Genomic DNA, 14,811 nt, shown 5'->3' on the forward strand with positions numbered 1-14,811 from the left:
TAGCCCCTGATTTGAGAATGGGAAGATTGCAAAGAAAAATCTCTGGTTTGGCCTATAAAAAGGACTAGGCTTTGTTGACTGCACTGTAATTATTAATTTGTACCATCTTCAGTAGCTTTATAAAACAGGTGTTTTCTGCTTGTGGATTTACTACACTGCAAATAAAAATGAGTTGCTCTTGTCACTTTGATTTTATAAAAAGTTTCTAAAGTAGGATGGCAGAAAACAGATGAGCTCTATTTGTTACTTCAAGCACTGGAAGGAAGCCAAGTACTGCAGCTATAAAATAAAATGGAATGCTTTGATTCTAATCACTTAATCCCTCCCTCCCTAAATCTGGATGGTGCCACATTTCCTACACACACACACACCACCCCTCCAGACTGGAGGCAATTACACAAGACTGAATCCTTCATAACTGGCTACCAACACTTAAACGCTGACGGCTGGCCTTCAGAAATACCTACTGGTCTGTAATCCTCTTTCAAAAGGAAAAAAACCCAAATGTATATATTAATGAAATTCATGTTGCAAAAAGCTGGCTAACGATTAAGGCAGCTTTAACTCGAGACGAGGTCTTAGTTGAGGCACACAAAATTATGCTGTTTGCTCCGTTTTGAATTGAGTCAAGTGGCTTCTTCCAACTGGTTAATCAAACGAGAACCTTTAATGAAAGTTTTCTTTAAAACATAATATTCATATAATAAAACAAATATCCCTTCGGAGACAAAAGATTCCAACAGCTATAAATCCCAAAATAAAGAGTTTTCCTCCGAGTTTAAGACCAGCAACTATTTCGCATAAAAAAGAGGGAGAGGAGTCCTCTCCCCCCCACCCAAAAAATATAGAAAATCCGACGCGAAGCCAACCCGCCCCGTTTGCTAAACGAAGGAAGTTCGCAGCTGCAGGACACGTGTGTGTCTCTCCCGTCGACCCCGGAAGCAATCGCCCTGGCCAGCTGCTTCGCTGCAAACTGGTGCCAAGGGGGCGAAGGGGTCGCCCTGTCCCCGTGTCAATGTTCTTCTCCCCCACTTTGCTGGCGAGTGTCTTGCCCGTCCTGTTGTCTCCCTGGGCGGTGACCGGGAGCCGTTCGGAGCGCCCCGGTGAGTCCCCGCCGCGGCTTCTTCTTCTTTTCCCGCGTGGGGGGGGGGGGGGTCGAGGCTTGGCTTAAATTCTCTCCTTGTATGCAAGCAGGGCGCTAAACTTTTACTCCCCCACGAGAATGTTTTTGCCAGAAAGACTCGAGGTCGAGAAATAATTCCCTAGAATAGAGTGGAATTTGCTTCAGACATAGGCAAGAATAGAATAAGTATAAGAATTAGAAGAGAATAGAATAATTGAATTGCATTGAATTATTTATTGGCCAAGTGTGATTGGACACACAAGGAATTTGTCTTTAGTGAATATGCTGCCTTGTACATAAAAGGCAAGATACATTGGACAAGAATCATAAGGTACAACAGTTAATGATAGTCATAAAGTACAAATAAGCAATCAGGAAACAATCAATATTAATATAAATGGTAAGGATACAAGCAACAAAGTTACAGTCCTGCAGTCAAGAGTGGGAGGAAATGGATGATAGGAAGAGGAGAAGACTAACAGTAATAGTAATGCAGCCTTAGTGAATGGTATGACAGTGTTGAGGGAATTATTTGTTTAGCAGAGTGATGGTGTTGTGGGGAGGAGCTGTCCTTGTGTCTAGTTGTCTTGGTGTGCAGTGCTCTATAGTGTCGTTTTGAGGGTAGGAGTTGAAACAATTTATGTCCAGGATGTAAGGGGTCTGTAAGTATTTTCACAGCCCTCTTTTTGACTCCTGCAATATACAGGTCCTCAATGGAAGACAGGTTGGCAGTAATTGTTTTTTCTGCAGTTCTGATTATCTTCTGAATTCTGTGTCTTGGGTTACAGAACCAAACCCAACAGTTATAGAGGTGCAGATAACAGACTCAATAATTGCTCTGTAGAAATGTATCAGCAGCTCCTTGAGCAGTTTCAGTTGGCACAGAAAGAACATTCTTTGTTGTGCTTTTTTGATGATGTTTTTAATGTTAGGGCTGTGCCTGTTGAATTCCGATTAGAATTAAATTGGGAGCCATCAGAAGGAAGATGAAAATACACAACATACCATCATTTCCAGGTGTTTAGACTGTTACTGTAAAAATGCAGCAAAAATAGCAAACACGTTACAAATCCTAAAAATTAATACTTTTATCACGGCTTTAAGCTTTTAGTGTACTGTTATGGGGAAAACAGCCCTGAATGCAAGCAAAGATAGCAGTACTCCAGTATTCAAAGTCCCAGAGGGCCTGGATAAGAAACAATGGATGGAAACTAATCAAGGAGAAAAGCAAGCTGGAATTAAGGATAAACTTCCTAACAGCGAGGACAATAAACCAGCGGGACAGCTTGCCTTCAGACATTCTGGGTGCTTCATCACTGGAGGTTTTGAAGAAGGACCGGGATGGCGAACCTATGGCACGTGTGCCACAGGTGGCACGCGGAGCCATTTATCAGGGCATGCGAGGCGTTTTTAGTCCTCCGGAGCCTTCAGGGAAGCCTCCAGAAGGTTCCGGAGGGTTTAAACCGGCCCTATGAGCAAACCGGAAGTCCATTCTTGAACTTCCGGTCTGCCCATAGGGCCATTTTTGTTTGCCCTCCGAAGGCTTCAGGGATGCTCCTGAAGCCTCCAGAGGGCCTCTGGTGGGGCAGGGGAGGCTGTTTCCGTCCTCCCCAGGCTCCTATAAAGCCTCTGGAGCTTGGGGTGGGCGAAAACAGCATGCAAAAAATGGGGGGTTGAGCCCATCATGTGCGCATGCGTGCTGGGGTGTGTGTCACGCATTGCATTATGGGTGCGGCACACCTGTGCACAACCCTCCTGCGCTGCCCCCGCTTATGGCACACAAGCCAAAAAAGATTCACCATCGCTAGTTTAGGATCTCCAGCTTGAGCAGGGGGCTGGACTAGAAGACCTCTAAGGTCTCTTCCAACTCTTCTGATTCTGACTCTACCCAAAGGTATAACTTTAGGGGGAAAAATTTTTTAATGACATACTACAAAATCTTGGAAGCTTTGTAGTATGAGTCCTGTTAAAACTTTAACATTCCTAAAGCCCTGATGATTTTAGAATGCAGGTTGACCATGTTATAAAATAAATAATGTAACGTAAGTATTTTTATTATAAATAATTTGATTTATATTCTGTCTTTTTATCTATGCAGGACAGTCTGTAAAATAGAAGTATCCAAATAGATAATGATAAAGCAAAAACAGGATGTATAATGTATAAAGGTATTGCAAATTCTTGGAAGTCTAAACCTCTGGTCCTGGTGACCAATCCAGATTGGATCCTTCAGAATTATCCTGGGACACGTATATTTGCCTTCATCCTTTGCTATTCCCTAACATTCTTACTGCTAATTTTAATTCTTCTTTCAGCTTTCGGGAAAGATGAAGGTACAGTACAGCTGCCTGGTGGGAAATTGGAAATTAAAACCAACCTATTGGATGGTAAAAATGAAGGCAGATCCTTCAGGACAATCAAACCATTTGTTATGGACAAGTATCCGGTCACCAACAAAGACTTCAGGTAAAGTTCACATCCTATGTTATCTGCACATAGTTTTTGACGGGCAGTAGTTTCTCTCTTACTTAATAATACAAATATTTTCACTACCATTTTAGATGGCATTCACAACTTGCAGCTTTCTAACAATTCCAGGTCAGCCCTTCAACGTAGACCAGAGGAGGAAACAAACTTTACAGGAAGGCCAGGACTATGCACTACTTTGTTAAGAAACTTCTCAAAGTTTCATGCTGCAGTAAAAGATTATGGCAGGTGTTGTGGCCTGCCAGTGGAGTTGGGAGCTGGCAGCAGATTCGGACAGTGGGGAGGTTGGGGGAGGAACATGGGCCAGTCCTGGAGTCTAGGGAAGGCTCTGATGAGGGCTCTGTGTCGGAGGCAGAGAGGGGGCCAGAGCCGTATGCCAGTTATCAGCTGTCTTCGGAGTCAGACATCAGTGAGGCAGATAAACAGCTGGAGCCTGTGCCCAGTGTGTGCATGCTCAGAGTTGCCAGATGAAGGGAATAGCTAAGGAACAGGGGTCAACTTGGGAATAAGGCCACAGGTGGACCGTGAATGCCCCCTCCCATAGGGAATAAAATAGGAGAGAAGAGGGAGGGGTGTTTCCAGGAGACAATTAGTTCATTCCTGCATTCTTGCCAAGTATTGCTGTGTCTGAAAGCTATTGGCCTGGCCACTCTCCAAGCTTGATAAAGGTGGGTAATTGTGAACTATGTTGAAAGACTGTGGGAGGGGAAAGACTTTGCTGGAGAGGAATTCACTGTAAATTTAATAAAAGGGGTTTATCGGGACGAGGACTCAGCTTCATGATGCTGGGGAAGCCTAGGTTAGAACGGCAGGATACTTCTGAGGACTAGAAGAATCCACTTCTTCAAATGCATGAAGGGTTGTCTTAGCTGGGTGGTGTAAATAGAGTGCAGATTTGGCATTGATGGACTGTTAGGTAAGGTAAATTTCTGATACAGCTATTTAGTGGCGAAGTCCAATTTGGGAGCAATTTATTTAGTAGTAAGAAAGAACAATAATATCCTCAGTGCCAACCTTCTCTCTTTGTGCAAATTCCTTCACACCCTGGACTTCTGGTTGCTTTTATTTTCAGAATGCACACACACACACACACACACACACACACACACACACACACACACACACAATTAGTGTGCAAAGGCCATCACAAGAAACCAATGCTCAATGAGAGAGGGCTTAGTGCAGGGGTCTTCAAATTTGGCTTTAAGGCATTAAGCATAGCTGGCTGGAGAATTCTGGGATTTGAAGTCCACAAGTCTTAAAGTTGCCAAGTTTGAAGACCTCTGACTTAGTGCATTGTGGCTAGTTGTAGATCATACGTGTTCCTGCAATCCTGCGTCTCAGAGACCTCAACATTATGTCCTAAGGTATTTGTAAACACTCAAATTACAACAGTGCACTTTCCCACTGATGTTTTATGGGAACAGAAAGAACTAGCCATATCATACACTATGTAAATGTATAAAAGTGACAAATGAAAAAAATAGGGCATCATCAATTCAGTCCCCATTCCAGGTGATTTCAGCACATCATCATATCACATCCCCTGCACCCTTCTTCTGCCAGAATTTTAAAAGCAGAAGCCCCCAGCCGCAAAATTGTTGAGAGATCTCCAAAAACGGCTGGTTTGGAAATCCGTTCTATCTTTTGGGCACAGGGTATTTGTGAAGGACCAGAAATACAAAACGGAAGCTGAGAAATTCGACTGGAGTTTCGTCTTTGAGAATTTTGTCCCAGAAGAGCTTAAAAAGAAAGTGACGCAAAAACTGGAGGTAAAGGGCTTCTTTTCAGTATTTGGGAGAAAGGGGTGGTTTTGATCAACCTGCCTGCCTTCCAAACTCCAGAAAGTCTTACAGTTCATAGATTACTCAGCACCAATTTACATCAGTAAATGGGTCAGTCAAGTATTGGGAAATAGTTTGAGTGTTAAGAGGGTGATTTCCCAGGAAGAGAAACTACAAGTAATACATTCTAGGAAACTAATTGTAACCTGAACTGTCATGAAGTGAATTGATCTATTTCACCTACTGTAGCTTCTGCAGCTTGGCAGAAAGTGACATCTTTTCAGCCATCCTGCCTAAAATTTTGTGATCTGAAATGTTCAGACTGCAAAGTATAACTTATTGCGTATATCTTCTGTTAGGGACACAGTTGATTAGTGACTAAGATGCTGAGCGTATCAATCAGAAAGGTCGGCAGTTCAGCAGTTTGAATCCCTAGCACTGCATAACAGAGTGAGCTCCTGTTACTTATCCCAGCTTCTGCCAACCTAGCAGTTCAAAAGCACGTAAAAATGCAAGTAGAAAAATAGGAACCACCTTTGCTGGGAAGATAACAATGTGTTCTGTGCACCTTCGGCATTTAGTTATGCCAGCCACATGACCACAGAGATGTCTTCAGAAAGTGCTGGCTCTTCAACTTTGAAACGGAGTTGAGCACCGCCCTCTAGAGTCGGGAATGACTAGCACATATGTGTGAAGGGAACTTTTACCTTTATATCTTCTATTGCTTCTAGTTTGGCATGCCAAGCCCTTGGGGTTCTGTATATTATTGAGCAACAATTTCAACTTTAGTGATCTCACAACCAACATTACAACACTTTCTAATGTATTTGAAATCATAAGGGCTAGCACCATTGTTTTCTTTAAAAATGGACTTTTTCAGGAACTGAGATTTGTGGTTAACTTTATACCATCTTTCTTCCTTTGAAAAGGATTGTCCATCCAATGTTATTCTAAAAATGTGGGACAAACACATGTTATTTTGATGAAGAAGAGAACAGTTCATAATTGGGATTTTTTAATTGTTGATACATTCTACTTTTATTCTTCCCTTTAGTCTGCACCATGGTGGCTTCCTATTGAGAAAGCATTTTGGAGACAGGTGAGTCTTTGCTAGAGGACAAGAGGAATATACAGATGTTATCAGATACATGATTTTTGTACCAAAGTGTTGATTAGTGAACTGTACTGGATACACGATAGACTGGGCTGACATCCAAGATGCATAATAACATTAGTTGGAGCCCTCTGTGTACCTTGCCAATAGAAAATACACAACATGTTTTTGCCAGCTTTAGAAAATCCAGAGTGCCCTTAGATGGTATCTGCAGGCTCCCCCGATGACATTTGAAAATTAGTCCTTTTTAAAGGGCAAAAATAAATAAATAAAAAAAAAAATCAGGAGTTCACCACATCTTGTGAATATTTGATTTTTTAAAAAAGATTTTAATGAGATTTCTAGTAAGAAATTATGTGGCATTTGTGTTTCCAGCTGAGTATGCCCAAGGTCTTTGAGGATGAGACCAAGGATGTCTTGGGCATTGAATTAATTAATTTGTCTTTGAACACTTGGCATCTGAAAATGTTAGCAGGCTCTGCCTTGCAGTAGCTTTTTAGGCATGCAAATTTAATTTAGGGATTTGGGAGAACCAGAAATCCCCAAGGGGATAGATAACCCCAAGAAACTAGTTTGGCCTATGGTGGAGAGGCCAGATCACAGTTAAGTTTTGATCCAGTTTGTGCAAAAAAAAAATTATAACCTCCTTGGCATACACAGAAATTAGATTGGCTGAGCATATGAGGAAGATCGGAGATTTGCAAGACAATCTGAGAGCCTTTTCAAAGAGAGAAATGGATAATAGTGCCTTAAATAACTAGAATCCTTTCCTATCTTCAGCCTTCAGGTCCTGGATCCAGCATCAAAGACAGGCTAGACTATCCAGTATTGCATGTGAGCTGGAATGATGCTCAGGCTTTTTGCAAATGGAAAGGGAAGAGGCTACCAACAGAAGAGGAGTGGGAGTTCGCTGCTAGGGGAGGCCTGGAGAGTACGTAAGCAAGGAACCAAAGTGGTCTTAGATCCATCACCATAGCATCTAGAGCACTGCTTCCCAAACTTTTTCCTGCAGTACCCAAAACCCATTATCAGAAAGCCCTTTTTACTCAGGGTAGGTAAAATGTTAAGTCACTTTAAATGTCTCTGTCATAATTGGGTAATGGATTTATATGTTGTTAGCCAAAGAAAGCCACTTTTACCCAATTTTGGGTACTTTACCAGGCTTGGGATGTAGATCAAGACTCTTGCCCTATTAATCCAAGCAGGCAGTCTATAGTTTCTCTATTAACAACTTTAAGATGCGTGACTTCAACTTTTAGAATTTCCCAGCCAGGCTTTTCCTTCCGTTTGCAGAATGGAAGGATTGGAGAGAAAAGGATTACAAAAGAGTAAGCAAGCATACAATGGGCATATACATAGAAAAAAATGCAGTAGCACCAACATCCCTAAGTGTGCTATCAAAGTACTGTATTTAGGGATTTAGACTTTAATCATCCACATGCTTTTTTAATGTATGATATTAAAGACAAACTGTTCCAGGGTCAATGGTTGAAGGGAGGAAATTGGCACGTTTAGAATTGATAGTGTGGATTGACATTATCATTCTATTTTTTTTTCTTTCCCTTTTTGGTAGACAGATTGTATCCTTGGGGAAACAAATTCTTAGCCAACCGCACAAACCTCTGGCAGGTAAGAGACCAAAACTGGAATTTTTATTTTTACAAAATGAAAAAATGATTATTTTTATTTTTACAAAATAAAAAGCTAAAGAGATGATGAAAATGACAAAAATGATTAAACAGAAAATCAAAGCAAGAGAAAAGCTTTTTTTTAAAAAAGGCAGTAATAAATAGGAGACAGATTGTATGTGTAAATGAATTCATATGTAGTCTTGACAATAAATAGTTTTGAAATATCCCTATTTAGTATCCAAAATAAAGGGATTATATTGCTCCTGTATAACCTTCATGTGACTTGGCTCCAATAAAATTGCAACACCGATATACATTGTGTTTAATTTCCATAAAAAATCCAAATTATTTATAACCGCACTGCAGAAAGTGCGATGACATAACCAAATCCAGAAGCAAAATTGGATAAAAGCATACAATCCTAGAACATTGCAACTCTTCTTAAGAGTTATAAGCACCCCCAATCTTTCTTTTTGAATCATTTGATCCCAATTCAAGGCTATTCCTGTGTGTAAACAAGTGTTTGTCAGTTTTGGTAACTTTAAGATGTATGGACTTCAATTCCCAGAATTCTCCAGCCAGCAAGTATTGGTATGTAAGATGGGCAGCCTATACTTTTATTCTCTTGACGCCCAAAGTGGTAAAAGAGGAAGAAAGCCTATACATTTATTAAATTTGCTACATGCTAGCTGGAGAATTCTGGGAGTTGAAGTCCACACATCTTAAAGTTGCCAAGTTTGAAAAGCACTATGGTAGACCATTTCATAGACTTGGATTCTTTTGTTCTCCATGTGCATGTATTTATTGGCTAAGACTTTTCTTTATTGGCATGATCAACCCTTTATACTTTGCTGTTGGTTACACAGTGCACTTTGTGGCTCAAGTGACCAAGCTGAAATTATCAACTTTTGGACACATCATCTGAAGACCTAGGTCTGTGGAAAAGTCTGTAATATTGGGAAAGATAGAAGGAAAGCAGAACAAAATTAAAACCAACAATGAAATGGATGGAGACTGTTGTAGTGGCAATGGGCACATTTTTGGAATAGCTAAAGGATGAGGTTGGGGACAGAAAGTCCTGGAGAAGATCCATCTGCAGGACGCCCTCAGGAACATCATTCCTCTAGAAATTAGACTTGCCTTGACCCTGATGGCCTTTCACAAGGCACTCGAAGCCTGGATTTGCCATCAAGTCTGGGGGATCCTGATGGCATCCTGAGAGAGCCTTTTCCATAGCTTGTTTGTCAGCGTTCTCATTTGCTCTTTTTATGTTATTTTTAATTCTGGTTGCTTTTTATTTTCTTGTGCTCTGTTTTAATTGTTAGCTGCCCTGAAGTCATGTATATGAGATGGGCATCCTGTACATTTATTCAATCAATATCTCTCTGTCTGTCTGTCTGTCTCTGCCTCTGCCCCCCCTCTCTCTCTCCGTACCTACCTACCTACCTACCTACCTACCTACCTACCTACCTACCTACCTACCTACCTACCTACCTATCTCTATCTCAGGTCACTAAATGTTAATACCAATTTGGTGACACATAAATAGTCAATCAATTATATCACTTCATTGTTGGCTGTTCAAGACTACTCTTGAACACACACACACACACACACACACACACACACGAATTTTAGCATCCAGTTTGGATTGGTTGTCTTTTATTTATCTCGGTTGTTCGCATGTTTACCTCTGCACAGGGTAACTTCCCCAAAGTCGACACAGCTGAAGATGGCTTCCGCGGAGCATCCCCAGTGGCAGCCTTCCCTCCTCAGAATAACTATGGTAAGATGACAGGTCCTAGTCATTGGAACTGGTCAGCCTGCGGATGCTGGTGTGGAATAGGAAGCATTTTAAATAAAGGTTCTTGAAAGTTCAAGGTTTTAGTCCTCTCTCTAGCAAGCTAAATTATCTTCCTAACACATAGTTGCATGTTACAAAGTTCTGTGGATGACGCAGGTGGATCTTGCTTAACGGCTGTCCTGTTAAATATCTGTTCAAAGTTACAATGGCCCAAGAAAAAGTAGCTTTGTGACCAGTCCTCACCCTTATGGTTTTTTCAGTATCCCGTGATCACATGATCACTATTTTTATGCTTCAAAACTGACTTCTGACAAGCAGAATCAATGGAGAGCTTTGCAGTATAATTGCAAGTTGTGGTGACATGATGTTACAACAACAGCAAATGATTAACTTAATGAAAATGACATAAATCCGACATAGTTACATGATATTGACAGAGCTGCTGGTCCATATTGTAGTGGATGTGCAAGGACTACCTGGATTGGAACCTCTGTTCCAGCCAACAATTGAGTTTGTGGTATGATTGTGGGTTTAATTCTAGAAAATATGCCAGCATCAGTTTTTCAGAAACCTGGTAGATACATTTTTCTACCTATTTGCTCTTTTCCATTCTGATCTTCCAAGGCTCGTATATTTCTCTGCAGGCAGATTGGAGGCTTCCCCAAGTGAATTACTGTCTTTGCTGTATCACAGGCTTATACGATTTGCTAGGAAATACTTGGGAATGGACATCCTCAGAGTATCGTCCAGATGGTCCTGCATCCCGCCAGCCGGGCCAAAAGATGCATGTCCTGCGAGGAGCATCCTGGATTGATACAGTGGACGGCTCTGCCAATCACAAAGCTCAGGTTACAACCAGGTATGCTGGCAGGTGACATCTTATCAGTATCTTCTCCAGAATTTAAAACTTGTAGTACATTGGACAAGTGCAATTGGCAGCAGCCATCAGTCTGACAAAAGCAACAGTGCACACCGTTGTGTAGCAAGTCCTGCCCCTTTTGTATGTGTGTCATAACATCACATAGGCATTTTAAAAGGGTGGAGCTTCTGGTATAATAACATGATGCTGCTTAGTCATTTGTCAAAAATAGCCAGGATTTCCAGTTATAAAAAAGCAAACTGACATTCCACCGGCAAAAGGAGACATTACGAATGAAAACAGCAGCTGGATGCTGAATTCGGCCACTGGAAATTCCTCAGAAAAGAGAAATCTTTAATTGCCCATACAAACTCCAGACAGCTGGGCAAAAGTTTGAAAAAGCAAGAATGCATCCTTTTTTTGTAATTTATGATCACTATTAAATAACATTTAAAAGAACATTGATGTTTCCCGTTGCTTAATTAAGTGGGGATTTTTTTTAAACTCACCAAGAGTAAACTGATTGAATGAACTAAAATCCCACTTTCCCCACTCTGGCATTTTTCAGATTTAGATTGCAACCCACAGAATTTCCCAAGCAGAGTTTTGTTTATAGTCCTAAAACATGGGAAGAGAAAATTTTTTGGAAGGCTGAAGTAGCTCTGGATTTTGGGGGCAGATGACCTAGGAGACCTTCTGCTAAGACAAACTTTGTTCCTCTTAACCCACAGGATGGGGAACACTCCTGATTCTTCTTCAGACAACTTGAGTTTCCGATGTGCCACCAGCCTCGTCAAGCAGCCAGCGCAGGAAGCTGTCGGCAAAAAGGCTGAACTCTGAAGCCAACATTAAGCTCCTCTAAAAAGACCCAGATCTTTTCTCCTGTGGAGATGGGTCAGCCTGCATCCTTGTTGGCCAGACTTTGGGTTTGTTTTTTTTTGATGATTTTGATAAAGGGCAATGTTAATGCTTGAAAGCTAAAAATGGACAAAACTTTTCTACTGGTTGTAATTGCAATACAGATACTCATTGTTTGATATTTTCAGATTACTGGTTTCGTTCTGGAACAATCCTATGCAGGAAACCATTGTGTTACCTAAACTGAGATTGGCCTGGCTCATTCATTTCTCTAAGCCACGTACAGTATTTGTTTCTGGTGTAGCATTTTCAATAAACTCATCTGTTAAGATTTGCAAGCTATAGCTTGTGGCCAACATGTTGTGTTGGTTGATTAATTTAAGAAACTAACAAAGTCATAGTTTGACAGAATGATTAATCTTTTTGGCCCCACTTTGCCTAGGAGTCGCAAGGGGCATGGGGAGGGTGCTGTGATATCATTGGCACTGCCAACAACCTTCTTTTGAAATATTGCTTAAACCAGTGGTCCCCAACCTTTTTATCGCCGCGGACCAGTCAGCCTTTGATAATTTTACCGTGGCCCGCTGAGCGCGCGCAGGGGTGGAGGAGCGTTGTTCGTGACGACACATTGATTGTTTATATATCACGTGCGTACCAGCGCGGGGCTCTCTTCCCTGGAGCCTTTGCGCACGGCCCAGGAGCTTTTGCGCACGGCCCAGGAGCCTTTGCGCTGCAGCGATCATGTCCCACGGCCGCTGCAGTGATTATGGCCCCCGGCCGCTGCAGCGATCATGGCCCCTGGCCGCTGCGCGGCCCGGTGCCAGGTACTCCACGGCCCGGCACCGGTCCGCGGACCGGGGATTGGGGACCACTGGCTTAAACCATAGTTGGCATTCTTCACACAACACTATAAACCAAAACCAAACAAATCATATTATGATTTAGCACTATGTCATAATTGATCCACTAATTCTTTGGATTTTGAGATCCCTTCCAGGAAATGCTTATAACTCGCCCCTCCCTCCCCTCCAGCACAAGTATGCAGTAGTTTTAAGTGATAGAAGATCATAGACAATTTGGGATAAGGTTCTATAAACTTTGGATGAAATTTGAGAATCCACATATTACAATTCAATTGGTTTGAATAAATAAAGCACATTTATTGTGTGTTAGATATTTTTTTAAAATCATGTTTTTGTGTGCAGGTGCAATAAATAACAATTCCATAACACATCTAAGTGAACTTTAAGTCATGACAACTGGATTTCTTTTTTTGTTGGTTTTGAAACATTTGGTTGCTTATCAAGTAGCTTCTTCAGTCTGAGCAAGTTAACAGAACAACAAAATAACAGAATAACAGAATTGGAAGGGTGTCAGGCCTGCAGTTATATTCCTTTTTAGGATCTTTGGCCTGCCACACACTCTTATTTCATTATGCTGTTTCATTAGTGTAGTAGTTGGGAGGGGAGAATAGAAAGGAGTAGAATTGTGGAATGTGTTGTCATTCTTTTCTAGAAGCCCAAGGTCATCTTTTGTCTCCGCACCTCTGCACCTGACCGGAACCAGCTGGGTGGAGATGCCAGTGTGGCCGAAGAAGATTGGACCATGTGATGGATTTATGGTTGTGGGGATAAGATCATGAACTTTCAACTGGGTGGAATCCCAGGAAGTTTTCAGATTTGGGATTTCCACAGATACGCCAACATGTCTGTCTTATTAAATTGGAACGTTAAGGATAGCTCTGCCTTGGACTCTTGATTTAATTCTGCATGATATTTGGAACACTGACAAAGGGGACCTTGGAGGTCTTCTAATCCAACCCTCTGCTTAGGCAGGAAACCCTACACCACTTCAGACAAATAGTTATCTAATCTCTTCTTAAAAACTTCCACAACTTCTGATGGCAACTTGTTCCACTGATTAATTGTTCTAACTTTCAAGAAATTTCTCCTTAGTTCTAGGTTAAAGTTAGAGTTGGCTAGGGTGACTCCATACATGTCCTCCAGAATGTGTTTTGGAGGACTTATATGGTCCCCCTAACCAACTTGCTCAGACTGAAGAAATTACTTGGAGAAGCAAGAAAACATTTTGAACCAACAAAACAAGAAGTCCAGTAGTAGTTGACTACGGCAATTACCTGGATGACTGAGAATCTTCATCAACATAAATCAGTGATGTGTTAATGTTAGATGTTTTCTTTGTCGCCTACTGCTGGATTGGGATATGTTTCATTGCAGTAATGGCAATCTGGATCTTATGTAGCAACAGCATTCCAGAATCCAATAGCAATAGCAATAGCAGTAGACTTATATACCGCTTCATAGGGCTTTCAGCCCTCTCTAAGCGGTTTACAGAGAGTCAGCATATTGCCCCCAACAATCCGGGTCCTCATTTTACCCACCTCGGAAGGATGGAAGGCTGAGTCAACCCTGAGCCGGTGAGATTTGAACCGCTGAACTGCTGATCTAGCAGTAGCCGGCAGTACTGCATTTAACCACTGCGCCACCTCGGCTCTTCAATCCAGCTGAAACAGCTGAACTAAACCAAAAGTGCTTCTTCTGGCTCAACATACAGTACATCAGTGAAGCATGACAGCACGCACACACGCGCACACACACACACACACCAAGCAATCCATAATAGCTGGCATTCAGAAATAGGCTGGCTTGAAACACTGAAGTTCCATTTCAGACATCAGGCCAAATACATCCTCCATACTTTGAATGGAATATTTGGGTTCTAAGACAGGCTAACCTAGCATCCTAAATCTAATAACAGGGAAGCCCAGAAGCAGAAATCCCCACTTTCTCCGATGTTTCCTTTCAAAAAATAAATAAAATAGACTGCTGAACATGGAGGATCCATGTATTTATAATAAATTTTGACCATCTCTTTTTTTAACGCCATCTAAGGAAGGATTTGGCAATCTCAAAACAATTACAAAAGCTTGTGAATCTCTTTCTAAGGGAAGTTTTCAAAGCAGCCACACAGTCCTGGGATGAGGGATGACTCCTTTGCTGATTGGAAAAAGGTCTCTGTTGAATATTTCATCCCATGACTTTTAAAAGCTCTTCAGAGTGGGATAAAAACCTTCACGGATGGGAATTAGCACTATGATTTCGCATTCCAGAACTTTACATTTATCCTTAGA

The 14,811-nt window shown here is 41.6% G+C and overlaps 1 protein-coding gene across 2 annotated transcripts; it reads left to right on the forward strand.

Annotated features, from left to right (window-relative positions):
• The first annotated feature begins 391 nt into the window (after positions 1–391).
• Positions 392–11,841, forward strand: SUMF2 (sulfatase modifying factor 2). 2 transcript variants are annotated; one of them, XM_032215398.1, is made up of 9 exons: positions 392–1,103; positions 3,439–3,589; positions 5,268–5,382; positions 6,449–6,493; positions 7,289–7,439; positions 8,082–8,137; positions 9,841–9,925; positions 10,588–10,802; positions 11,534–11,619. In XM_032215398.1, the coding sequence occupies exons 1-8, from the start codon at positions 1,016–1,018 to the stop codon at positions 10,755–10,757; spliced, it is 861 nt and encodes a 286-aa protein (XP_032071289.1). In that variant the 5' UTR covers positions 392–1,015; the 3' UTR covers positions 10,758–10,802; positions 11,534–11,619. The 2 variants fall into 2 exon arrangements, with proteins under 2 accessions (XP_032071289.1, XP_032071287.1); XM_032215396.1 differs by having other exon boundaries at positions 401–1,103; positions 10,637–10,802; positions 11,534–11,841.
• The last annotated feature ends 2,970 nt before the right edge of the window (positions 11,842–14,811 follow it).

The sequence above is a fragment of the Thamnophis elegans genome, chromosome 4 (assembly GCF_009769535.1).
Source record: "Thamnophis elegans isolate rThaEle1 chromosome 4, rThaEle1.pri, whole genome shotgun sequence".
Taxonomy (NCBI): Eukaryota; Metazoa; Chordata; class Lepidosauria; order Squamata; family Colubridae; genus Thamnophis; species Thamnophis elegans.